The sequence below is a fragment of the Cebus imitator genome, unplaced genomic scaffold, assembly GCF_001604975.1.
Source record: "Cebus imitator isolate Cc_AM_T3 unplaced genomic scaffold, Cebus_imitator-1.0 Scaffold149, whole genome shotgun sequence".
In the NCBI taxonomy this organism is placed as follows: Eukaryota; Metazoa; Chordata; class Mammalia; order Primates; family Cebidae; genus Cebus; species Cebus imitator.
Window position 1 is genome coordinate 3,721,007 of NW_016107464.1, and position 23,183 is coordinate 3,744,189.

The 23,183-nt window shown below is 49.9% G+C and overlaps 1 protein-coding gene across 1 annotated transcript; it reads left to right on the top strand.

Annotated features, from left to right (window-relative positions):
- Positions 1-1,302: 1,302 nt before the first annotated feature.
- GRHPR (glyoxylate and hydroxypyruvate reductase) lies at positions 1,303-21,716 on the top strand. The gene is made up of 9 exons (XM_017543200.2): positions 1,303-1,477; positions 3,550-3,680; positions 4,615-4,687; positions 5,230-5,346; positions 6,902-6,990; positions 8,144-8,248; positions 8,924-9,059; positions 10,401-10,531; positions 21,379-21,716. The coding sequence occupies exons 1-9, from the start codon at positions 1,395-1,397 to the stop codon at positions 21,498-21,500; spliced, it is 987 nt and encodes a 328-aa protein (XP_017398689.1). The 5' UTR covers positions 1,303-1,394; the 3' UTR covers positions 21,501-21,716.
- The last annotated feature ends 1,467 nt before the right edge of the window (positions 21,717-23,183 follow it).

Sequence of the window (23,183 nt, forward strand, 5' to 3'; positions counted from 1 at the left end):
GATCCACCTGCCTCAGCCTCCCAAAGTGCTGAAATTACAAGTGTGAGCCACCACGCCCAGCCATACATTTAAAAGCCATTTCCTTTTCTGTAACGTATCCATTGGTATCCTTTGCTTATTTAGATAAGCTGGGCATCTTTGTCTTAGGAACTATTTGTGCAATAAGGAAATTAACCCCTTGTCTATAAAATGAGTTGCAAATATATGGTATTTTTCCCAGTCTGTTGGATGATTTTGTTAATTTTTTTTTTTTTTAGATAATCCTATAGCACCTGGTATTTCCAGGCAGTCTCCCATACAAGTCCTAATCAGACTTAGTTTCCAAGATCAGATGCATTCAGGATGGTATGGCTGTAGCGGTTAATTTTTTAATGAAGAATTAATTTTATTCTTATGGCTTCTGGGTTTTCCACAGTTATCTATTGCTGCATAAAGAATTATTCCAGGCCGGGCGTGGTGGCTCACACCTGTAATGCCAAGACTTTGAGAGGCTGAGGCGGGCGGATCACGTGAGGTCGAGAGTTCGAGACCAGCCTTGACCAACATGGAGAACCCCTGTCTCTACTAAAAATACAATCCCAGCTACTCGGGAGGCTGAGGCAGGAGAATCGCTTGAACTTGGGAGGCGGAAGTTGTGGTGAGCCGAGATCACACCATTGCACTCCAGCCTGGGCAACAAGAGCGAAACTCCATCTCAAAATAAAAAAAAAATTATTCCAAAATTCAATGGCTTAGAGCAACAGCTATGAGTGCATTATCATCTCTTATGGTTCCGGGGCTGACTGGGCTCAGCCAGTGGTTCTCATTCAGGCTCTTTCAAGGTCGTAGCTGTAGTCAGATGGGAGCTGGCCTGGAGTCATCTAAGGCTTCCTCATTCAAATGTCTGGTCATTGACGCTGGCTGGCAGCTGGGCCGTTGGCTGTGCTGTTGGCCTGAACATGTACACATGACCTCTCCGTGTGTCCTGGACTTCCTCACAGCCTGGAACCTGTGTTCAACCCTGGGCCAACCCAAGAGACAGAAAGTGGGGGCTTTCTGTCCCTTAAGGCTTGAGCCCGTTGAAACAGGACCTTGAGCGTGTACAGAAAGCAGGGCTCCCACGAGGCCTTGGACAAGAGACAGCCCCCTCTTCCCCGGGTCCCTGATTCCCCAGGGGCACGAGGCGCACACCCCGCCACACGCAAAGACACCGTATAGGGTCACCGTCACTCCATGAGCACGCACAGTCACCGCCCAGCCGCAACCCCGCACTCCTGCACGCTAGGCCACATCCCCGCGCACGTCGCGGGCGCGGCCCCGCCCACTCGGGCGCGGCCCCGCCCCGGCCCGGCTCCATTCTCGGGCCTGCGTCTGCCCCGCTGGGTCCGGGTCGGTGTCCGGCGTTTGCTTGGTGGATGAGACCGGTACGACTCATGAAGGTGTTCGTCACCCGCAGGATCCCCCCCGAAGGCAGGGCCGCGCTCGCCCGGGCCGCAGAGTAAGAGCCCCGCGCCCTGTGAGGGAGGAGAGGGGCTGTCCCAGGGATGGGAGAGCCGCGCTGGGCGCTTGGGCCTTGACCGGCCTTTCCACTGGTGGCCGGCTGGGTCGCGCTTGGAGTTTGGGGGAGGCTCGGAGAAAGTTATTCCGGGCCCATCTCTTTCCAGGCCCCTTAAGACGACGCTGGGACCTGCAGTTCCAGCTTTGGAGAGGGGACATTGCCCCTGAGGCAAGGTGCAGGCTGTCAATTCTTTATGCTCCCACAGAGCAGGAGGGGTCAGGGACTTGACGGTCACTGACCTGGTCCCTTGGACAATTTGGCGGGGACCTCTGATGAACCTTTTTCTTTATGTTTATTTATTTTGAGACAGAGTCTCGCTCTGTTGCATGGGCCGGAGTGCGATGGCTGATCGATCGTGGCTCACTGCAGCCTTGACTTCCTGGGCTCAATCAGTTCTCCCACCTCAGCCTCCCGACCAGCTGGGACTGCAGGTGCGCACAATCATCACCGGCTAATTTTCTGATTGTTTTGTAGAGATGGGGGTCTCACTTTGTTGCTCGGGCTGTTCTCGAATTCCTGGGCTCAAGCCATCCGCCTCTCAGCCTCTGAAAGTGTTGGGGTTACAGGTGTGAGCCACTGTGCCCGGCCTGAGGACTCTTAATTTTTTCTTTTATTTGTTTTTTGAGACATGGTCTCACTCTCACCCAGGCAATGGCAGTGACGCAGTTATACCTCACTGCAGCCTCAACCGCCTGCACTCAAGCGATTCTTCCACTTGTCTCCCAAGTAGCTGGAACTGCTACAGGCATGCACCGCCATGCCTGGCTAATTTTTTAATTTTAGCAGAGACTAGGGCCTCACCGTGTTGCCCAGGCTGGTCTTGAACGTAAGGGATCCTCCCACCTCAGCCTCCCAGAGTGCTGGGATTTTAGGCCTAAACCACTGCACCTGGCTGGCCCTTGTTAAATGGAACCCTTTCTGTGGGCCAACCTTGCCAGGTGCTTCATATACATAAACTTTTAATTCTTGCAGCACAGTGAAATCATTCCCATTTCATAGATTAACAAACGGTGGCTGGACTTAGGGTTAAGTTCCTTGCCCAAAGCTATGAGGCTCCCAGGTGGAGGAGCTGGGGTTTGTACTTAGACATGCCTGACCGCCGTCTGACCACTGCATTTGATCAGGTTTGCCTTTCCAGTGTTACAAAGACGATGTGACCCAGCCTCTGCAACCAGTTCTAGGGGCAAATGAGATTTTCAAATTTTGTTCACTGCCACAAAATTTGCCAAGGACCCCCTTTGTCCTGAGCAGAAGGCGGAAGGCAGCCGCGCTCATGGTGACAGTAGCTCACACTGTGCCCTCTCATGGGGAGGTGGATGCAAGGTGGTCAGAGCCCCAGGCTGAGTCGGGAGGTGCCAGTAGCTACCCTGTGTCTTGCCACATGGAGGCTCCACATGTGCTGGCTGCACTGAATTCCATGGCAAGGTCCAGGAGGCCTGGTGCACCACCGGGACAGATGTCCAGTTCCCTTGAGCTGCCGTGGAAGTGTTGAGTGCCCGGAGAAGCGTTGCATGGCCTTGACCTTATCTTTCCTGGGCTCAGTCCGACTATGTTTTCTATCTCATAAAATAGACAACTCCTTGTGCGTAGCATGGAAGAGGACCTAGCTCAGTGCCAAGCACTTCCTCCAAAGACAGGAAGAGCAGCAACAGGCCACTGAATCCAGGCCCCCACCTGATGCACACCCGGCCCTCCAGGCCTTCCCTGTAGTTGGCCTCCTGCTTGGCCACCCAGCCCCCTGTGAGTGTGGAAAGCTCTTCTCTGTGCTGACCTGAGAGCTGTCCCCATGCCTTTCCCCTTGCAGCTTGGGCTCTGCTCAGGGTCCCTCAGCCCTTCACCTGTCACCTGCCCTCTTGGGACAGTTCTGAGGCCACCCCCATCTGACCCTGCCTCCCCTCAACCAGCCCCGGGCAGCTTGAGGCCAGGGCCATCAGAGGCCAGGGTTTCTAGCTGGGAGGGACTGGGACAGGTGTGCGGCTCCTGCTTCTCTGAGGGCCTCTCTTTCCCCACAGCTGTGAGGTGGAACAGTGGGACTCGGATGAGCCCATCCCCGACAAGGAGCTGGAGCGAGGGGTGGCGGGGGCCCACGGCCTGCTCTGCCTCCTCTCCGACCGTGTGGACAAGAGGCTCCTGGATGTCGCAGGTGCGTGCTGGGCGGGTGGCAGACTCCAGGATGACTTGGCTCTGTGGGCCCCTCAGCCTGCGCTTCTGGCTCCTGGGCTGCCCTGCAGTGCTGTCTGGGTTCTGAGGGCGTTTCCTGTGATACTAGACCTGAGCGGGCAGATAGCTGGGTCTGGCACAGGCACTGCTCCCTCCTGCTGTGAACCCCTTGCGGGGGCGGGGGGCTGGGAGGGCAAACACTGTGGTGTAGAGACTGTGGGTGTGGGGAAGAGCATCCAAGGCCCTGGGTTCTCCAGCCCTGCCACAGCCTTGCTCTGTGACCTCCAGCAAGACTTTCCTCTCCTGGGCCTGCAAGTAGCGTGAGGGAGGACCTAGCTCAGTGGCAAGCGCCAGCAGGCACCCAGGACGTCTTTCTGCAACTGCAGCCACAGATCTCAGCCTGGGGAAAGATATACCTCGCCCTGTGAGGCTACTGTGACAGTTTTGAGAAAAGGTTCAGACTCAGAGGTTGCCAGATGGGAAAGGGCCCTTGTGAGTTGGTGCTGAGCCACTCCTTGCCCTGACCTTGGCCTGGAAGCTTTCTGGTGTCCTGCTTGCAGGAGAGGGTGTGAGAGGGTCATGTCCCAGCCACCTTCTTGGCACTCTCAGAGGTGTCCATGGTGGAGACTCCAGTGTGGCTTGAAGGAGACCCGAGGCCTCACTGGGTGGACGGTCCAGTGGGTAAGAGTGGGGCCTTGTGGCAGAGACCCCAAGGTAAACCCGGCTCTGCCTGTGACTGAGCCAGGCCACTTAACCTCCTTGAGCCGCAGTGTCTGAGGCTGTCAAAGGGGATTGTTTGGAGTTTTAAGTGAAGAACAGAGATGTCAGCCTCTTATTCTAAGAAAACAGTAATAAGCAGGTGTGTGGCTTTGCATTCATCGAGGGAAGATACTAACAGTGCATTTTCTGCATGACAGGGGCCAATCTTAAAGTCATCAGCACCCTGTCCGTGGGCGTTGACCACTTAGCTTTGGATGAAATCAAGAAGCGGTAACTGCAGCCTGGGCCCTGGGAGGGGCCTGGAGAGAGGGAGGCTGTGAGAGGAGGAGGAGCTGTTGATTTGGTTTTACTTTATATCCCTCGGCCATTCGGGGAGAATGTGAGGTGGCTGAGGATAGAATCTGTCCACATGTGCACAGGTCAGTTACAATAAGCCCCAGCAGTCAGAAACAGTGGGTAACTTCTGTGTAGCTGTCACCTTTTCATGTTCAGTATCTTTTTTGATCCCCACAACAATACCTTGAAGTAGAAAAGGCAGGTATCATTCTTTCTCTTTCAGATGAGGAAATCCAGAAAGGTTAAGTTACTTGTTCAGTCCTTGAACCCTGATCTTTTCTCTTCCTATCCTTGCAAAGTGGGAGATAATATAAACAGGAATGAGGCCTGACAGTTTTTGAGTGCTCATTTATAGTTCTGAGCTTCCTGGCAGGCACATCAAAGAGGGAGCAAAGTAACACCATGAAAGTGTCCCAGCAGTAGACATTGGTGAAGGTGCTTAAGGCTGATGTTACCACCAGATGTTTGATTCACAGTGGGATCCGAGTGGGCTACACCCCAGATGTCCTGACAGATGCCACCGCCGAACTTGCAGTGTCCCTGCTACTTAGCACCTGCCGCCGGTTGCCAGAGGCCATAGAAGAAGTGAAGAAGTAAGTGAATGCCTGGCAGGAACGTGGGCTCTGCTCAGCACCGGTTCCTGATCACAGGGCCAGTCCGGCCCAGGTGTAGCCCCTATCCCCGGATGTGCCCCACTGAGGGAGGACCCAGCTAAAATCATTAAAGCTCAAGGCAGAGCTACAATAAGCAGGGCAGGAAGGGAAGAGGTGAGAGAAGAGGATGAAGGAGGATAAACCAGTTCTGCTGGTGAGTGAGGGCAGGGCGGGGTGAGTGTGGAAAAGGGAGGGCTTCAAGGAAGAAGCAGCAGGTGGGGAAGAAGCAGCAGGTGGGGAAGAAGCAGCAGGTGGGCGTCCGCTCGAGTCCTGAGAGCTGCAGGTCCACCATCACTTACCGATGATGCCAAAATCTAAAGAGCTCGGACAGCTGAAAATTCTTTCGTACTAACAGGAGGCTATTTAAGGCTTTTATTTCTCCCACTTAGCGTGACTCTCCTAAGTTTTGCTTCAGATGTAACACTGTGTTTAAAACAGGGTGCTGCCTAGACACTGCAGAGGGTGATGTGTGGGGTACACATGTGCGCCATGTTACCTTTCTAAAAGCCAAACAATTTTAAAACCTAGCCTGAGGGTTTCAGATCAGGGATTTCAGTCTGTATATCAAGAGTTAGAGTTGGCTGGGCGTGGTGGCTCACACCTGTAATCCCAGCACTTTGGGAGGCCGAGGCCGGCAGATTGCCTGAGCTCAGGAGTTAGAGAGCAGCCTGGGCAACGTGGCAAAACCCCATCTCTACAAAAAATACAAAAACTAGGCAGGCGTGGTGGCACATGCCTGTACTCCCAGCTACTCAGGAGACTGAGGTGGGAGGATTGCTTGAACCCAGGAGGCAGAGGCTGCAGTGAACCGACATTGTGTCACTGCACTCCAGCCTAGGTGACAGAGCAAGACCCTGTCTCAAAAATTTTTTTAGAAAGAGTTGGGGAAGCATTCCAGGTACAGATGCAGGGACTGGCCTGAGCAAAGATGGGAGGGGTGCAAACGCAGGCCCTCGGGGAATGTGGCCAGCAGCGTGGGCCCCGGCATGGAGCAGAGCAGACAGTGCTAAGTGTCCTGCTCACTGTCCTGTCTAGGCAGCCAGCACCTCCACTGGAGGTGGCTCAGGGCAGGCTCCGTCTCCTGCCCAGGGCAGCAGGCCGGGACCTGTGGCTGTGCTCTGTTGCTGCCCTAGAGTGCCAAGAGAGCTTGTTTTGGAATTGAAAATCCCAAGTTTGCAGCCTGTTGCTCTCAGCTCTCCCCTGGTTGTGTGACCTTAGGCAGGTCACTCTTTCTGGTTTGTTTTCCCATTTGCAAAATGAGATGAGAGCCAGCAAGGCCCCTTTCCACCCTTGGGTTCTGTGTCCCTGGTGGCTTTAAAGCAGGAGTCATTTCTGCAGCTCATCTACAGCGCTGAGTGGCAGTGCCTCATCCCACTCTCAGTCCTTGACCTGGAGGGCGGGTTTATACCTTGGACCACAGCCGGGGTGCTGGGTTCTCAGCGGGCCCTCATCTTTGCCCAAGGATCGGCCTCTCACCTGCCCCTCTCCCCCACAGCGGCGGCTGGACCTCGTGGAAGCCCCTCTGGCTGTGTGGCTATGGGCTCACACACAGCACTGTCGGCATCATCGGTCTGGGGCGCATAGGTGAGGCTCCTACCTGCCTGCTTGCCCGCCCCAGCCCTCACGGCTTGGTTTGCATCCTTGGTACCACGTGTCTGAAGGCTGAGAAGACCCACACGCTGTCAGGGCACTTTGCTTGCAGTAGGGATATCTCTAGTGAGGGATGCAGCTTTGCAAAACACAGGCAAACACATAAATAAAGCAGGAGATCCTTAAGAACTCACTAGGTGATAAAAGCAAGTTGCCTAAGGGTCAGGGGGCTTCATGATTCCAGCTCCATAAAGAACAGGTGAAGACTACACATGCTGTGTTGGGGTCTTTAGGAGTGACTGTGAGAGAGCCTATTCCCCCAACACCTACGCCAGCTTGGGTTCTGGGAGATGTTTGACTCATGAGGCCCTAACTCCGGGGCCTGCGGGCTCAGTGGGTGATTTGTCTGCAGTTCTGCAGTTGAGGCAGAGCCGCTTTTCTTCCAGTGGCCCTTATTTGGAGAAGCCTGGTAGAAAGGCTTGGGCCTAACCTAGCAGCTCTCCCAGTGTCTCTCTGTCTCTGTCATCCTGCCTGGTGCAGGGGTGCGGGTTCAGGGTGTGGAGGGTGTCTAGCCAGCGAACAGCCCTGCCTCTCACCAGAGAGTTGCTTGGAGGAAGCCAACAGCTCTAGGGCATGTTGAGTGTGAAAATCCAATGGCACTAACCTGTCTCAGTGGCAGCTTACATGAAAAGTAATTGTAGGTTTGGGGTGAGCTGGCAGTTTGGCAGTGCCACCAAAAAGTCAAGTGAGTCTGAGATTGCACCCACAGAAGCAGAGGGTCCAGGACGAAGGAGGGGACTGCTTGACCAAACGTCTCCTTAGGGAAAACTCTCCAGTTCTCAGAGGTTAGGAAAATCCTATGAGTGGCTTTCCAGGTGGCGTGGACCATGTGAGGACAGCATCAGCCAGTTACGGCCTCAGAGGAGCTGAGGTGCTGTCTCCAGATCCCTGGGGCAATGCAGGCTGGCTGGGGGCTGGTTACGTGGGGCAGCCAGCCCCCTGCCTGCTTTGGAGGAGACAGGAGTGGGCAGCTCTGGGGCTGTGCTGATGAAGTGATCTGCCCTGAGGGCCGCTGTCCCGGAGCTGCTGGGTGCTGCCCCTGCCCTCTGTGGGACTGGGAACAAGACTTGGACTCTCCTTGCCTTAGGCCAGGCCATTGCTCGGCGTCTGAAACCATTTGGCGTCCAGAGATTTCTGTACACAGGGCGCCAGCCCAGGCCTGAGGATGCAGCGGAATTCCAGGCGGAGTTTGGTATGTGAATCCTTGATTTCCACGGGAGCCCCATCTGTGCCCAGTGAGGGGCTGGATTTTCTCTCATGGCGGCATTTTCAGGCAGGGGCAGGAGTTCCAGGTGTGTCCGGGGCCTCCTGTGTCTGGTAGGTGGTGTTTCCTCTACCTGCCCCTGGACACAGGCCCACTCAAGGGGCACAGGGACTTACCCAGGTCCTCTCTGTGCCAGCAGAGCAGTCCAGGGCTCCTGTCTTTCAGAGTTCTTTGTTACCATTGCCCGTTGCGGGTGGAGCATCTGGGGTGGTGACGGGTGTGAGGAAGGACTGGGCACTTTCACTTTCCTTCACAAACTGGTGAGCACTACCCCAGCCTCTGTGTGTGACCCTTAGTCCAGGCGGATCCAGTCCCTGGTGGGTCCGCCGCCTGGTGGGCACAAGGCAGGCGGGATCTCAAGCATTTCCCAACCCCCCTGAGCACTTTGGGCCCTGAAGGTGGTTAAAGCCAGAGTGATCCAGATCCTACTGTGCTGGATTTTACTTTGTGTGGTCATGAGAGTTGTCCAGATAAGAGACTCGGCCTTCAGGAAGCATCTTGGGAGTTTCTGTTACAGGAGTCGGGAATAAGGGGCTGGCCTCCCGCCATCTGGTTGTCCCTATCCTGGGACTTGGTGCCTGATAGAGTCCTGCCCTCCCTCAGTGTCTACCCCCGAGCTGGCCGCCCAGTCTGATTTCGTCGTCGTGGCCTGCTCCCTAACTCCAGCAACCAAGGGACTCTGCAACAAGGACTTCTTCCAGAAGATGAAGGAAACAGCTGTGTTTGTCAACATCAGCAGGTATCCTAGGGCCACCTTTCCCAGCAAGCCTGGAGAGGAGCCATCCCCACTGCTGCCATCTGCAGATTTTCTTCCCCATGGGTTGTTGGTGAGACTCCAGGGCGAGCTTGCTGGTTTCCATAAACCAAGCAACCAGTCACATGTGTGAATACACGAGAGCGCCGCACAAGGAAGAAGAGCCATCAGAGTGGGCCTGGCCTGTCTGCTTAGCAGTAGCCCCTACCTGCCAGGGCCTGGCACACAGCCAAGTGGCTTCAGGGAGTGTTCCCAGGGAGCCTTTGCAGACCTGTTGTCCTCTACCACAAAGGGCTGCACTTCAGGATCAGAGGGGTCCACCAAAGGCCGCCTCCCACACTAAGCCTGCCTCTGTCTGGCTGTGGTTCTGTGATACTTTGAACCTTAGGCTCCTGGGAAGACAGACCCTAAAACTCACGAAGTCTTAGTTCCTCACACTGTCCTCAGGGGTGCCTTCAGGCCACTGGGCACATGCAGGGGTCAGACCTTCCTTCTCTGCCTCTCCAAGCCCCTCCTAGCTGGTGCCCCTTGAGCCTGCTTACATCAGTTTAGAGGAAGGAGGATTGGGTGAGGTCACCTCGAGGACTCATCCACCCTAAAGGTACCTGTAATCACCAACGTTTAGCTACAAAACAGGTAACCTGGGAACGGAAGAGAGACATGCAGGAGCACAGGGCTGGTGCTGCTGGCTGGCAGCAGTCTCGGCTGCCATGTACTGGTGGCTGCGTGTACCCAGGACAGCCCGGGACCCTGCATTACTCATTAGTGCACAAGTATTACTTCACAAGATACAATCTCTAGAAGATCAGTTCTTGGCTTCAGTAGCCGCTGCCTTTGATGGATGTGGTTGGGGTGTGTGCTCATTTCTCTGGCCTGGTTTAGGCAGGTGCTTGATGGCATGCTGTGGTGTTTCTCAGTGGGGGTCTGAAGGCCAACCAGATCGGAAACACTCAATGGGGCCTGACACAGACGCCCTCTGGGTTCTATTCACGCAGTAGAGCATGTAAGGAAGCTTTCATCCTCCCAACGTGCCTGGGAGTTTGGTGGTATTCCCTTATCTCACAGAGCAGATAATCTGTGACACATAATCTGAGGCACAGAGAATTTGAGACACTTGCCCAACATCACACAGTAAGGAGGCAGGGCTGGAGTTCTCTGAGTGTAAGACTTACAGACATACTGTAAGTATACCCTAAGACTTATTGCTTTAAAAGTCAGTGCCAAGTGCCAGGTGAGTGGAAATATTCATTCTGTAGGTTGTTTTGCCTCAAAGTGACCTAGGCAGAGGAATCTTTGGGGTACCCATGTCACCACTGTCATTCCCAGGGGCGATGTCGTAAACCAGGATGACCTGTACCAGGCCTTGGCCAGTGGTCAGATTGCAGCTGCTGGACTGGATGTGACGACCCCAGAACCACTGCCTACAAACCACCCTCTCCTAACCCTGAAGAACTGTGGTAAGAACTGCACTTTTCTGACGCAAACTTCTCTGCTGCCCTGCAGGACCGGTGTTTTCGAGGGGGCCCTGAGGTGCCGAGTGTAAAGCTAGTGTGAGCAAGTGCTAAACCCAAAGGGACACACCAGGGACCGTAGATGTTTACGCTGTTGGTGACATGGGTAGAGGACAGGAGCATGCTCTGCTAGGTCTCCGTCCCTAAAGGAACCAAATGTAGGTGTGAGTGGATTTGTTAAAAAAAAAAAAAAAAAAGAGAGACGGGACCCAGTCGCTCACACCTGTAATCCCAGCACTTTGGGAGGCTGAGATGGGTGGTTCACAAGGTCAGGAAATCAAGACCATCCTGGCCAACCTGGTGAAACCCCGTCTCTGCTAAAATACAAAATATTAGCCAGGCGTGGTGGCTCACACCTGTAATCCCAGCTACTCAGGAGTCTGAGGCGGGAGAATTGCTCGAACCCAGGAGGCAGAGATTGCAGTGAGCCAAGATTGTGCCATTGCACTCCATCCTGGGTGACAGAGCAAGACTCCGTTTCAAAAAAAAAAAAAAAAAAGGTGGACTGACTACATGTGTTACGCCACAGTGACTCATGGGTAAAACCTGTTACTATAAATTGCTGTTATCAGTTTAAGCATGAAAAAGTAAAAGTGTAATTACAGTGCCGAAATTTATAACTCGTGCCAGTTTTTTAAGCTATTGTTTTGTAACAAAGCCCCTTTATCTCTTCTGCTTTGTGGGGATGGGGCCAGGCCTCTGCACACCCCATTTCTGCTGTGCCAGCTGCACTGCCAGGCCCTGTCACTGTGGGTGTGGGAGGGCCTGCTCCCCCCGCCTTCCCTTCCTGTCTCTGGGGGAGTGACAGCAGCACTTCTTCAGCTAGCAGTACCAGTTCCTTCCCATTGTTAGAGGTAAAATTTTCAGTGCGAAAAAGAAGTAGCACTCAAATAGAAATTTCCTCAGCAAGGCAATTTACTTCCATAGAAGGGTGCGACTCACAGATAGAACAGTGGTGAGTGCACACCAGGACAAGGGAGAGAAAGGGGTACATATTCCTGATGGAAGTCACTCCTGCTGTGTCGTTCCCCTATTGGCTAGGGTTAGATGGCACAGTCAAGTCTAATTCCCACTGGCTATTTTAAAGGGAGCAGGGGTACGAGGCAGAGTGGCGAGGTGGGTAGTTGGGTGGGAAGGAGAGTTACTGGCAAGTCAGAGCAGGTAACCAGGGTCAAAGCAGGTGACCAGAGCAGGTGACCAGAATGAGTCAGGACAGAGCAGGGGACTGGGGGAACAGATGTGAACTACTGATTAGAACTGGTATAAGGTCAGGCGTGGTGGCTCATGCCTGTAATCTCTGCACTTTGGGAGGCTGAGGCAGGAAGATCATTTGAGGTTGGGAGTTTGAGACCAGCCTGACCAATATAGAGAAACCCCGTCTCTACTAAAGATACAAAATTAGCTTGGAATGGTGGCACATGCCTGTAATCCCAGCTACTTGGGAGGCTGAGGCAGGAGAATTGCTTGAACCCAGGAGGCAGAGGTTTCAGTGAGCCGAGATCACGCCACTCGAGCCTGGGAAACAAGAGCCAAACTCTGTCGCAAAAAAAAAAAAGACTAGGGGAAAAGGTTGTTTAGTGAACCTACAAGGAAGTTAAAAGTGGAGAATTAAAAACTAAGAGAGCAGAACATACTGACATACTGATTCTTTGAAGAGAAACTTGGGGTTCACTATATCTAACAATCCCCCACCTTGAATTTTTACAGTTTTTTTTTTCTCTTCAAACTTCCTTAACGTGTCTTGGCTTAGTTGTTCTGCTGTCCCTTTGGCAGCCTCCCTGGTATAATTAATAAACTGCTGCTGATCATGATAGATGTAATTTAATTTACATTTTTATTGTTACCTACAAAAATATTGACTTAAGTCCTGCAGCTATTTGATCTCGGGTTTTAAATTTATTTGGTAACTCCAATCGTTTTTACATAAACATGGGAGTTAAAGGACCCATGTAAGGCACTTCTTTTTTTACGAATTTTCTTTTTTTATCGTGTTGACAGAATGCTAGGGTGAAAGGGATGGCCAATTAGACTAGAGCATGGGTGCTGCTCTAATTACTTGGCAGAGCACCCAGCAATAGTGCCCTGCAATACCACCACACATTTGCTTGTGGATGAAGAAGGGCAGATTGATTGGTAAGCTCTTGAAAAGCCTTGGTTTTACTGCACCCTGTTAAGTCTTCAAGGAATCCCAACTTTTCCCCCTGCCATGAAAGGCAGGAAGTGGGGGCTGGAGGCTGGATGGCCATTGGGGGCTGACCCGCAGGGCTCTGAACCTCAGGGAACAGCAATGACAGGGTTTTGCATGACTCATCGTCCCAGGCTGTGGGGTTCTGGAAAGAGCTACCACACAGCTCACACCCGGTCCGTGAGAGGACCACCCAAGTGGAAAGGGGACAGTCTGGGTCTCTGGCCTGCCTGTCGCACAAGTGTAACAGTTGCTCTTGTTTAGCATGCGAACAGAATATCTAATCCATTCTAGCCAAGCATTTGTGTCCTGGGACCCTGCTTCAGTTGCTATAGTTTGCTTTAAATCTTTAACCTCTACAACAGCTACTTTGGTTTTATCCTTGGGTAGACGGTGAGAGAGGGTTTGGTTAGCGGAGAACTTAGGAGATGGAAAAGGGGTTGCAGGAGGTGAGGAGGCAGTAAAGCACATTTTAAAGGATTCTATGGGGTCCTTCCCTGAGAATTCTGCTCCTATACCATAGAAATGGCTTAATGAAGGGGAAGAACTCTGGGGAGCAGAGATGGTAATCAGCCTGACAATGGGGAGGGATAGCTCCTTTAGTAGAATGAATATATGGTTTTAAAAAACTGCAGGTACTAGTTGGGGCAGTCCATCCTTGCTCTTTAGTGGTCCACGGAGGGTTGGACCGACTACGGCATTAAAGCTCTGTATTGAAGGGGCAAGACTCGCAGTTGACACTGGGGTCTTCATTGAAATCTTCCCAGACTAAATGGTCCTAATTCAATAATGTCCAGTCTGAGGAGAGCCAGGAAGGACAGAGGTATTTTTCTGAAGTGGAGTGCTGTCTTTGACTTGGCAAGTCCCCACAGGATACAACGAGGCTCGTAATAGCTTGAGGCAAAATTGTCTTGGTTACATTCATAACTAGATGGTCAGCAATAGAGTGAGGAAAGAAGAAAGAGCAATAGAATAGGTAAAAGAGTTAAACTCTTCTGAGCTTTAGTTTGGTTGGGTTTTCCCCTGAGACTGTGGCCTGTGACTCTGTTTTGGTGGTGGTGGTGGCACCTTTTTGACTTGGGTGTGATGAATCCATCCTTTTTCTGCTGTCTGGACTGCAGTCTCAGTAGTTAGGAACACCAGGTAAGGTCCTTCCCAGGCTGGTTTGAGCTTTTCCTTCTCTCCAACTTTTGACAAGGATGTGGTCCCCAGGCTGGTGCTGACATGCTGGAAACTCCAGGGGTGGCACCTGCGCTAAAAGACTTAGTTCTGAGGGAAGGAAAAGTGGAAGATAAATCAAGTGTATAATTTTTGAGAAACTGATTTTTTTTTTTGTTTCAAATGTAGGGAGATCAGTAGTAGAATGTCTTTTTGGGGAGCAGTTTGTACTCTTTACAGGGTAATAGGCCTTCCTACTTTCCCTGTTGAAGGTGGGTGCCAAGGGAGTACGATATTTCCATGTTACATCCAGTACCTGGGCTAATTTCCCAATGACATGCAGTAAAATGAGTCCTATTATCTGAATCAAATACTTTAGATGACCAATTGGAGGCATTTTTGTGTAATTAATCTGGATACTTTAGAATGGCCTTAAGCTTGGATTCTTTCCCCCAGGGGTAAATCTTTTTTTCTTTTCTTTTTTTTTAGTTTGTTAGTTTTCTTACTTACTAAGCAACTCTCTGTAACTTGTTTGGCCAAGGTATAAATTCCTATGCACCCATAAACTGAGGACTGCGTCACACATGGCTTTAAGCCCCCAATGGGACCCTAGATGCAGTTGAAAGCAGATTCCCCTCTTAAGGGGTTCAGTAACATTTTTCTCTGGCCTGGAAATATCCATTTGCCTTCTGAATTCTCTTTAGCACCTATTTTTATTAGTTTTCAGACCAAAAAAAGCCAAACACCATTTTATATTTGACAATGCTTCCTGTATGATTTTATACCAGATAAGCTAAATTTCACCTTTGTATTAGTGTGCTGTTAATGTCAAACTTAATTTTAATAAATCCTTGTAGACAAATTTATCCAATTTTAATGTCTGACCGTAAGGTAAGACTTTAAAAGACTCTTTTTAACCCTGTATAATTTTTGTTAAAGAGCAGGTTAGGGTTTAAAAAAAAAACCTTGTGCTTTTAATGTCCAGCTCACAGAAAACCTGCATCATAGCCCTTTAACGTTAGCCAATGTGTTTACACACAGAATTTCCTTTATAATTAACATTTTAAAACTTGCTTAAACCTTCAAAACAAAGTTTTTTTTTTTTAACCTTTTTTTAATGTAGGTAGAAATCCACATTCTTATGCCTCCTTGTAATCCTTTTACCAAAAGCATATTTCACTTTCCTTACACACCTTGCACATAAACTTTCTTCAATGGTTTTACATTTAGGAGGCCTAATTACTTTTAAATTATACAACATTTCTTACATAAATTCCCTTTTGTAATGTTTTTCACAACTTTCATAATCTTCAACTTTCTGACTTGTTGTAAATATCAACAAAGATGGTAACTGTTCTTTTCCAAAGCAAACTTCTTTCATGTCTGTGAACTAGACTGCCTAAAGCCGCAAGAATAGAAATTAGGATAATACATGTTACACTGTTAACTTTTAGCAAACTTCATAAACTAGGTGTCATCCTGCATTTGGGCCATCCACGGGTTACTGGATTAAGGATTTTTGATAGGAAGGCTACAGGTTGTCAGTGGCCTCCGTGCCTTTGGGCAAGAATTTCTAAGGCTACGCCCTTGTTTACACTGACAAAAAGATGGAATAGCTGCTTAGGAAGGTACCTTTCCACCTTTTGAATTTCTGGTAACTGCCAAATAAAGGAGTTCAGCCTGTCTTGTGGGAGCTTTTTGTGTCAGAGCTTTGTTTTTAGGGCATAAGAGTCTATCCCTAGACAGAGACTCCACAAACCCTTGGGATAAGACTATCAGTATTGCTGTTTTCCTCCGGAGTGAGGTTCTTCTCACTCAAAGGCAAATAGGTCTTGGCTGCCCTCTGCCAATGGACAAGCCCAGAAGGCATCTTTCAAACCTATTACTGTAAACTACTGGTGACTGTAATAGTTTAAGGATTGGAACAACAGGGTTTAAAGAAGTCCATCACAGAGAAGACCTTCAATTATCAATTATAGCTTTTAAATTTACTCTGGCTTTTTTTTTTTTTTTTTTTTTTTTTTTTTTTTTCAATTGAGAAGGGGTTTCACCATATTGGTCAGGCTGGTCTTGAACTCCTGACCTCAGGTGATCTGCCCGCCTCGGCCTCCCAGAGTGCTGGGTTTACAGGTGTGAGCCACAGCGCCCTACTCTGGCTTTTAAAGGAATAGGCATATTGCTTTCTCTTTCTATCTCTCCATTTTTCTCTTTGTCTCTCACTCACTCCCTCCCCCACTCCCCCCTCCCCCCCACTTCCTGTGTTCCCTCTGTCAGTTGTTTCCTCTCTAGGATATCTTTTCTCTTAGAAGCTCTTTTACAGGTTTATCTTTCTAGTTCTCTAGTCATTTATTTGTAATTTCTTGTTAATATTTGGCCAGTTGTTAGTGACAAAATTTTAACACTCCCAGCCCAAGGGGATCCTCAAGACCTAGAGCAGCGTATTTTCCTGCGTAATTTCTTGGAGGACCTCGTTGTTCTTGCCCCACCAGGGGTCTTGGGTGGGAAATTTTTGATTTGCTGTAGGAACGTTTTGACTGGGAGAGGTGATTGTTCATGTTCCTAGGCTCTCATAGCAGCTCTACAGAACATACCTCTTTCTTTGCTGGAGACGAGACTATAGGAAAGTCTTGATTTTTATTATTTTTTTTGCATTGTTCTATCTCACATCAAAATCCTTTCAGGGATTTCAGGTAGTGAGTGAGTGGGCTCTTGGGACGATTCCCAAGAGGCAGGGTTATAGGGAGGGGGACAACAAGGATAGGAGAAGGGTCTGGGACAGCAGCTGCTTTTCCTTGTTCTTGGTCCCTTCATTATTCTTATAATATTTTATCATTAGGCCTAGGGGATTCTTAGGGGTAATATTATTGTTGCTAGCTTTATCCTTTTACCCCTTACCCTACTTGGGGTATTTCCCATTTTTAGGGTAAGACTCAATTTCCCTTACCAGAAATGTCTTGCCTTTTGGGATGAGGCTCAATTCCCCTTACGGGAAATGTCTCGCCTTTTTTTTTTCCCCGTGACACCCCGACCAAGGAATAGTTCACCACCTCCCCGCGGGTTCTCTTACCTTGGTCTGTCCCGACCACCAAGAAAATACTTTGCCCGAGGCATTTCCTTCCTTGGTTTGTGCAGATTTGCACTGTCGCAGTGGTATGTGAGGATTCTTTACCTTAGATTGCCAGCTGGTTTCCTTCTGTGCTGCTGAGAGCAGAGGCTTATTCCTCGCACCGGGTCAGTCCTGACTTCTCACTCATGAGTCCACCGCAATGTGGCCGCAGGAGTGCTGCTCCTCAGGAGAGAGAACCAAAGACCGCCCTTGGAGGGGAATGGGGTCCCTCAAGGGGAATAGGGTCCCCGTACAGGTCACCAAGATTGTTACATGTAAAATTTTTTGTGCTGCAAAACAGATAGCACTCGAATATCAATTTCCTCAGCAAGGCAATTTACTTCTGTAGAAGGGTGTGGCTCACAGATGAAACAATGGCAAGTGCATACCTGGACAATGAGGGGAAGGGGTACTTATGCCTGATGGAGGTCGCCCCTACTGCTATATTCCTATGGGAATAGGGTTAGATCGCACAGTCTAGTCTAATTCTGATTGGCTATTTTAAAGAGAGCCACGGGTATGAGCCAGAGTGGTGGGGTGGATAGTTTGGTGGGAAGGATGGTCACAGGCAGGTCAGAGCAGGTAATTAGGGGTCACAGGCAGATGACTGGAGCAGGTGACCAGAATGAGTCAGGATGGAGCAGGGGACGGGGAGCAGATATGAACTACTGATTAGAACTGGTGGAAAAGGTTGTTGAGTGAAACTACGGGGAAGTTAAACTTTAAAATGGAGAATTAAAGAATAAGAAAGCTGAAAATACACTTACTGATTCTTTGAAGAGAAACTTGGGGTTCACTGTATCTAACACCATAGTGGCTGGGGAATCCAGTTTGCAGTTTTTCCAACACTTGGTGAACCAGCACCATTGGCCCCTGCTCAGAGACACGAGCAACAGCCAGTCAGTGCCCCTGCCACAAAAGTCTGAGTTGTGGCTCAGACCAAAGATGTCTCTGGCAGTTGCTACTTCCGTGATACTGTAGTGCGGTGGTTCTCATACTTTTTTGTTTGTTTGTTTTTTGAGACAGTCTCGCTGTGTCGCACAGGCTGGAGTGCAGTGGTGCAATCTCAGCTCACTGCAACCTCCACCTCCTGGTTTCAAGCGATTCTCCTGCCTCAGTTTCCCGAATAGCTGTGATTACAGGTGTATGCCACGAGGCCCAGCTAATTTTTTCTATTTTTAGTAGAGACAGGGTTTGTCCATGTTGGCCAGGCTGGTCTTGAACTCCTGACCTCAGGTGATCCACCCGCCTTGGCTTCCCAAAGTCACTGGGATTATAGGCATGAGCCTCCTGTGCCCAGCTGATTCTCATACTTCTGTGTTGGTCAGAATCACCTGGAAGGGGTGACTGATCAAACACGGGTTGCTAGCCCCATCCCAAGGGTTTCTATTTCAGCAGGTCTGGGGTGGGGCCTGAGACAGTACGCGGCTCCCAGATGCCGCTGATGCTGCTGCTCCTGGGACCCTGTGGTTGGTTTGGGGTTTTTTTGCCTGCTCAGTTAGTGAGTTAACTTTATGTGTAATGATTCTTTATGTTAAGATCTGTTCAGGTGGCTGGTGGAGTTTATGCCTCCAGACTAATGGTGATGAGGGCTTAGGTTGTCCGGGCCAATCCCTGTCCTTCGTTTGGATTCTGGAATGGAAACCTAACAGAAGGTCTTTAGCTGCCTTCCCAAGTGAATGCTCCCATTATTGTACCCCTTGGAGACTTTCCTGTCCCTGCCTGAGACCCTAGCCTGCAAGGAGCACTGGCTGTGATGTCAGGGCTGTCACCCACAGCCAGGAAAACCGCCCTCCCACCCCTAACCCAAGTTCTGGGAATTCAGCTCAGGGGCCCAGGACTGCTTCAAAAGGCAGTTGTTGGTCGGAGAGAGGGCGGTCAGGGCATGAAGTTGTAGCTGCCTCTGCTGCTTCTGCAAAATCTAAGCACTGTGCTGTAGCCTGGAATCATATTTGTGATAAAAAAGACCGTGCAGCTCCAAGCAGTGCAGCTGATGACCCCACTGATCCACAAGGAGCACAGATTGAGGCTGCCAGATGGAGACATTAACTGGAATTGCCTGTGCCTTGGCCAGGAGCCCCTGTGGGGAACAATTCAGGCCAGCCTTTTACTGCTTCCACTAGTGTGGAGAATGTCAAGGGGTCAGACTGTGTAGACCAGTTGAGGCCATGCAGGAATGTAGGGAGAAATACCCAGATCTTTATCCCCAAGGTAAGGAAAAGGTAGAGGAAAAGCATGTAGAAGTAGCAGCTCCCACTGAGACCACTGCAACCAAAGAGGAGGGGTCAAGTTAGTGAAGGCCACGGGACTCCAGTCCTTCCACTTCAGAGTGACACAGACCTTTTGCAAAATGCCATTTAGTCACCCTCCAAGAAAGTACATTTCCCCCTGTTGTCCTGTAAACTGTGATGTACAAAATAATATATTTTGATGATCAGGGTTAGCCTCTTGACATGTATACTGAAAAAAATGGGAGTTGTTTATGTGTTCTGTATAAACCTGTCGGCAAATGTAGGCACCGCTTTTGAATTCTCCTAGGTGGCCCTGAATTTTGCCACTTTGAAATAATATGCTAACTAATCTCAGCAACCAAAAACCATTATCTGTAAATGCCTCTTGTGAGTGAGTGGGTTTATTCTGATTCATTATATGTCTAAAATGCTGGGGTGGGCCTGGGCAGGGTGGCTCACGCCTATAATCCCAGCACTTTGGGAAGCCAAGGCAAGAGGTCACTTGAGCCCAAGAATTCAAATCTTAGCCTGGGCAACATAGTGAGACCCCATCCCTATAAAAAATAAAAAATTAGCTAGGTGTGGAGATATGTACCTCTAGCCCTAGCTATTCAGGAGGCTGAGGTGGGAGGATTCTTTGAGCCTAGGAGGTTGAATCTGTAGCAAGCCGATTGTACCATGGCACTCCAGCCTGGGCAACAAAGCAAGACCCTGTCTCAATAACTCTTCTCTACTAGAAGAGGCCAAATGGTCAGATGCAAATTTCTCCAAACCTATCCTGACCTTGAGTATGTAAAGGGGTACTATAGTTCACTCCTGACATGTTTTGGTTTCCATGTTTTCCATGCATTGAGTTCCAGGTTTTCTATTTGGATGGTGAAAATTTGGACCCTACCATTCACAGTCCCTTCCTAAGTGTAGGGAAAGGCTGGTTTCTGCTGTTCCTTGTTACTCTGAAAGCCCTGGTTTGGAGTCTGTGTTCACACTGGCTCTCAGTTTGATCAGATGCAATGTTCTTGAGAGGTGGGGACCTAATTGTTACAAAAGTTATAGCCAAGAGAGGAAACTCTGAATTAAGCACTCAATTATGGCCAGGCGTGGTGGCTCACACCTGTAATCCCAGTCCTTTTGGGAGGCCGAGACAGGAGAATCACTTGAGGCCAGGCGTTCAAGACCAGCCTAGGCAACAAAGACCCCATTACAATAATGATAAAATTTAAAGAAGAAAGTGTATGCAATTAAAAGGAACCATGATTTCTACCTGGAAAAAACACAAAAGCAGTTTTGTGGGGTTTTTTTTGGGTAAAAATGATGTCTCACTATGTGGCCCAGTGCTGGCCTCAAATTCTTGGGCTCAAGTGATCCTTGCATCACAGCCTCTGAAGTAACTGGGACTACAGGAATATGCCACTGCACCTGGCTGAAAGTTCATGGAGGCAAGTAACTTAACTTGCTTTGGGACGGGATCTGATTGCTGTTCAGCATTTCATTTTGGAGTTACTTCTGTAGATCAGAAACCTTGTCACGTGGCAACATTTTCAGGGGCACATGGTACAGATAGTCAGTGCTAAACTCTGAAGCTAAACTGGCGCCCAGGTTCACCATTTTTGTTGTTTTTGAGATGGTCATTCAACCTGGGGTGCAATGGTGCGATCTCAGCTCACTGCAACCTCTACCTTCCAGGCTCAAATAATCCTCCTGCCTCAGCCTCCCAAGTAGCTGGGACTACAGGTGTGGGCCACCACAACTGACCAATGTTTGTAATTTTTGTAGAGATGGGGTTTCACCATGTTGCCCAGGCTGGTCTTGAAGTCCTGAGCTCAGGTGATCTGCCTTGCCTTGGCCTCCTAAAGTGCTGGGATTACAGGCGTGAGCCACTGCACCCAGCCCTAGAACACAAATCTTTCATCACATTGTGACTGTGTTTTAGTAGCTTGGAGGCCCTTTAGTCGCCCTGGAAGATTGGCTTGCTTAGTGACAGTAGGAGAGAAGGCAACGCATGGAACCATGAGGCAATCTTTGTTCTTCTTACTGGCAAACCCAAACCATATAAACAGCCCAGTTGAAGGCTGCTGAGCCACCCTTCTTATCTCCCTTTCTCTCTCCTTTCCAGTGATCCTGCCCCACATTGGCAGTGCTACCCACAGAACCCGTAACACCATGTCCTTGTTGGCAGCTAACAACTTGCTGGCTGGCCTGAGAGGGGAGCCGATGCCCAGTGAACTCAAGCTGTAGCCAAACAGTAGAGATGGAGGGCCGGGAGGCAAACCGTGCTCTCTGGTATTCTGCCAGACACACCCAGGCTTGATTTGGACCCACAGGCAGGAGCCAAGGGAAAGTCTGATTCTCCAAGGAAAGAATGGTGCTGAGAGATGTACTTGTCACATTTGTGGCTGGACACGCTGGAGCCAAAAGTATGTAATTCTCTTATTAAATAATCCTCTGAGAGACCGTCTTGGCCTGTAACTGGGGAAGTTAACAGGTGCATCTGGCTGGGCATGGTGATGCAACCCTGTAGTCCCAGCAATTCGGGAGGCTGAGCAGAGAGGATCCTTTGAGGTCAGTTCAAGGTTGCAGTGTGCTACGTACGATCACTCTGTAAATAGCCACTAAACTTACTTAACCTGGGCAATGTAGCAAGACCTGTTTCTAAAAAAAAAACTTTAAAAATACAAAGAGCATTTGCTTACCCCTTCAAAGTCACAGCATCCAGTGATCTGCCTGGCTCTGCTTCCTACCCCAGCCCTCAGCCCTGGGCATTTTCCTTACTGCAACCTGTCCAAAGCACCTTACCCCTCATCTTCTCTGCCCAGATTCCTTCACTTGTTCCTCACCAAGGACAGGACAAGCAGAACCCACTTATGACCATGGCACTTGAATCTGATACCTAGACCATCCATAAAATTAAAGAGCACTTCCAGAAAGGAGATAACTGGGAAGAAATGAGAACTAGGTAAGGACATAACACTTTTACTTTGGTCAAGAACAATTAGAGGTAGGTGGGTTTCTTTCAAAATTAGTTTCAGTACCTATACACATTGTTCTCTTTCCCCATCTTGTCCTCCAGCCCCTCCCTGCCCCCAGGTAGATTTTGTTTGTTGTTCAGTCTTGCTGTGTCGCCATGCTGGAGTGCAGTGGTTTGATCTCAGCTCACTGCAACCTCCGCCTCCTGGGTTGATGCAATGCTCCTGCCTCAGCCTCCCGTGTACCTGGGACTACAGGCATGTGCCATCACGCCCAGCTAATTTTTGTATTTTTAGTAGAGACGGGGTTTCACCATGTTGGCCAGGATGGTCTCAAACTCTTGACCTTGCGATCTACCCGCCTTGGCCTCCCAAAGTGCTGAGATCACAGGTGTGAGCCACCGTGCCTGGCTGGATGTTTTTTTTTTTTAAATCACCACCTTACCTACTCCTCTCCAAGGTCAGGCCACAGCACTACCATTGACAAAGCCCAGCTCTGTGCTCAAAGAATGAGCTTCCAGCTCTTCCCCATAGCCAAGCCAAACTGGCAGATGGAGTTTCCAACTTGGGAGGCAGGTCGAGGGAGTAGCACAAGATTACACAGACATTCCAAGAGCAACTGGGTAGGCTGAAAACAAAATCTCATGCATGTCCATAGCTCAAAGACAGAAAAGGAAAGAAGGGGATGGCAGAGGGAATGGTTTGCGAGGAACAACCAATAACTTTATTTTTTGTTTTTGAGATGAAGTCTCGCTCTTGTTGCCCAGGCTAGAGTGCAATGGCGTGATCTCAGCTCACTGCAGCCTCTGCCTCCCCGCTTCAAGCAATTCTCCTGCCTCAGCCTCCCAAGTAGCTGGGACTGTAGCTGGGATTACAGACGCATGCCATCATGCCCAGCAAATTTTTCTATATTTATTAGACACTGGGTTTCACCATGTTGGCCAGAGGCTGGTCT

Excerpts from the sequence above, each read along its gene's own strand:
- GRHPR (XM_017543200.2), top strand. The coding sequence starts at position 1,395 with ATGAGACCGGTACGACTCATGAAGGTGTTCGTCACCCGCAGGATCCCC. Across the intron at positions 1,478-3,549 it reads GCGCTCGCCCGGGCCGCAGA|CTGTGAGGTGGAACAGTGGG; the intron begins GTAAGAGCCCCG and ends CTTTCCCCACAG. Across the intron at positions 5,347-6,901 it reads GCCATAGAAGAAGTGAAGAA|CGGCGGCTGGACCTCGTGGA; the intron begins GTAAGTGAATGC and ends TCTCCCCCACAG.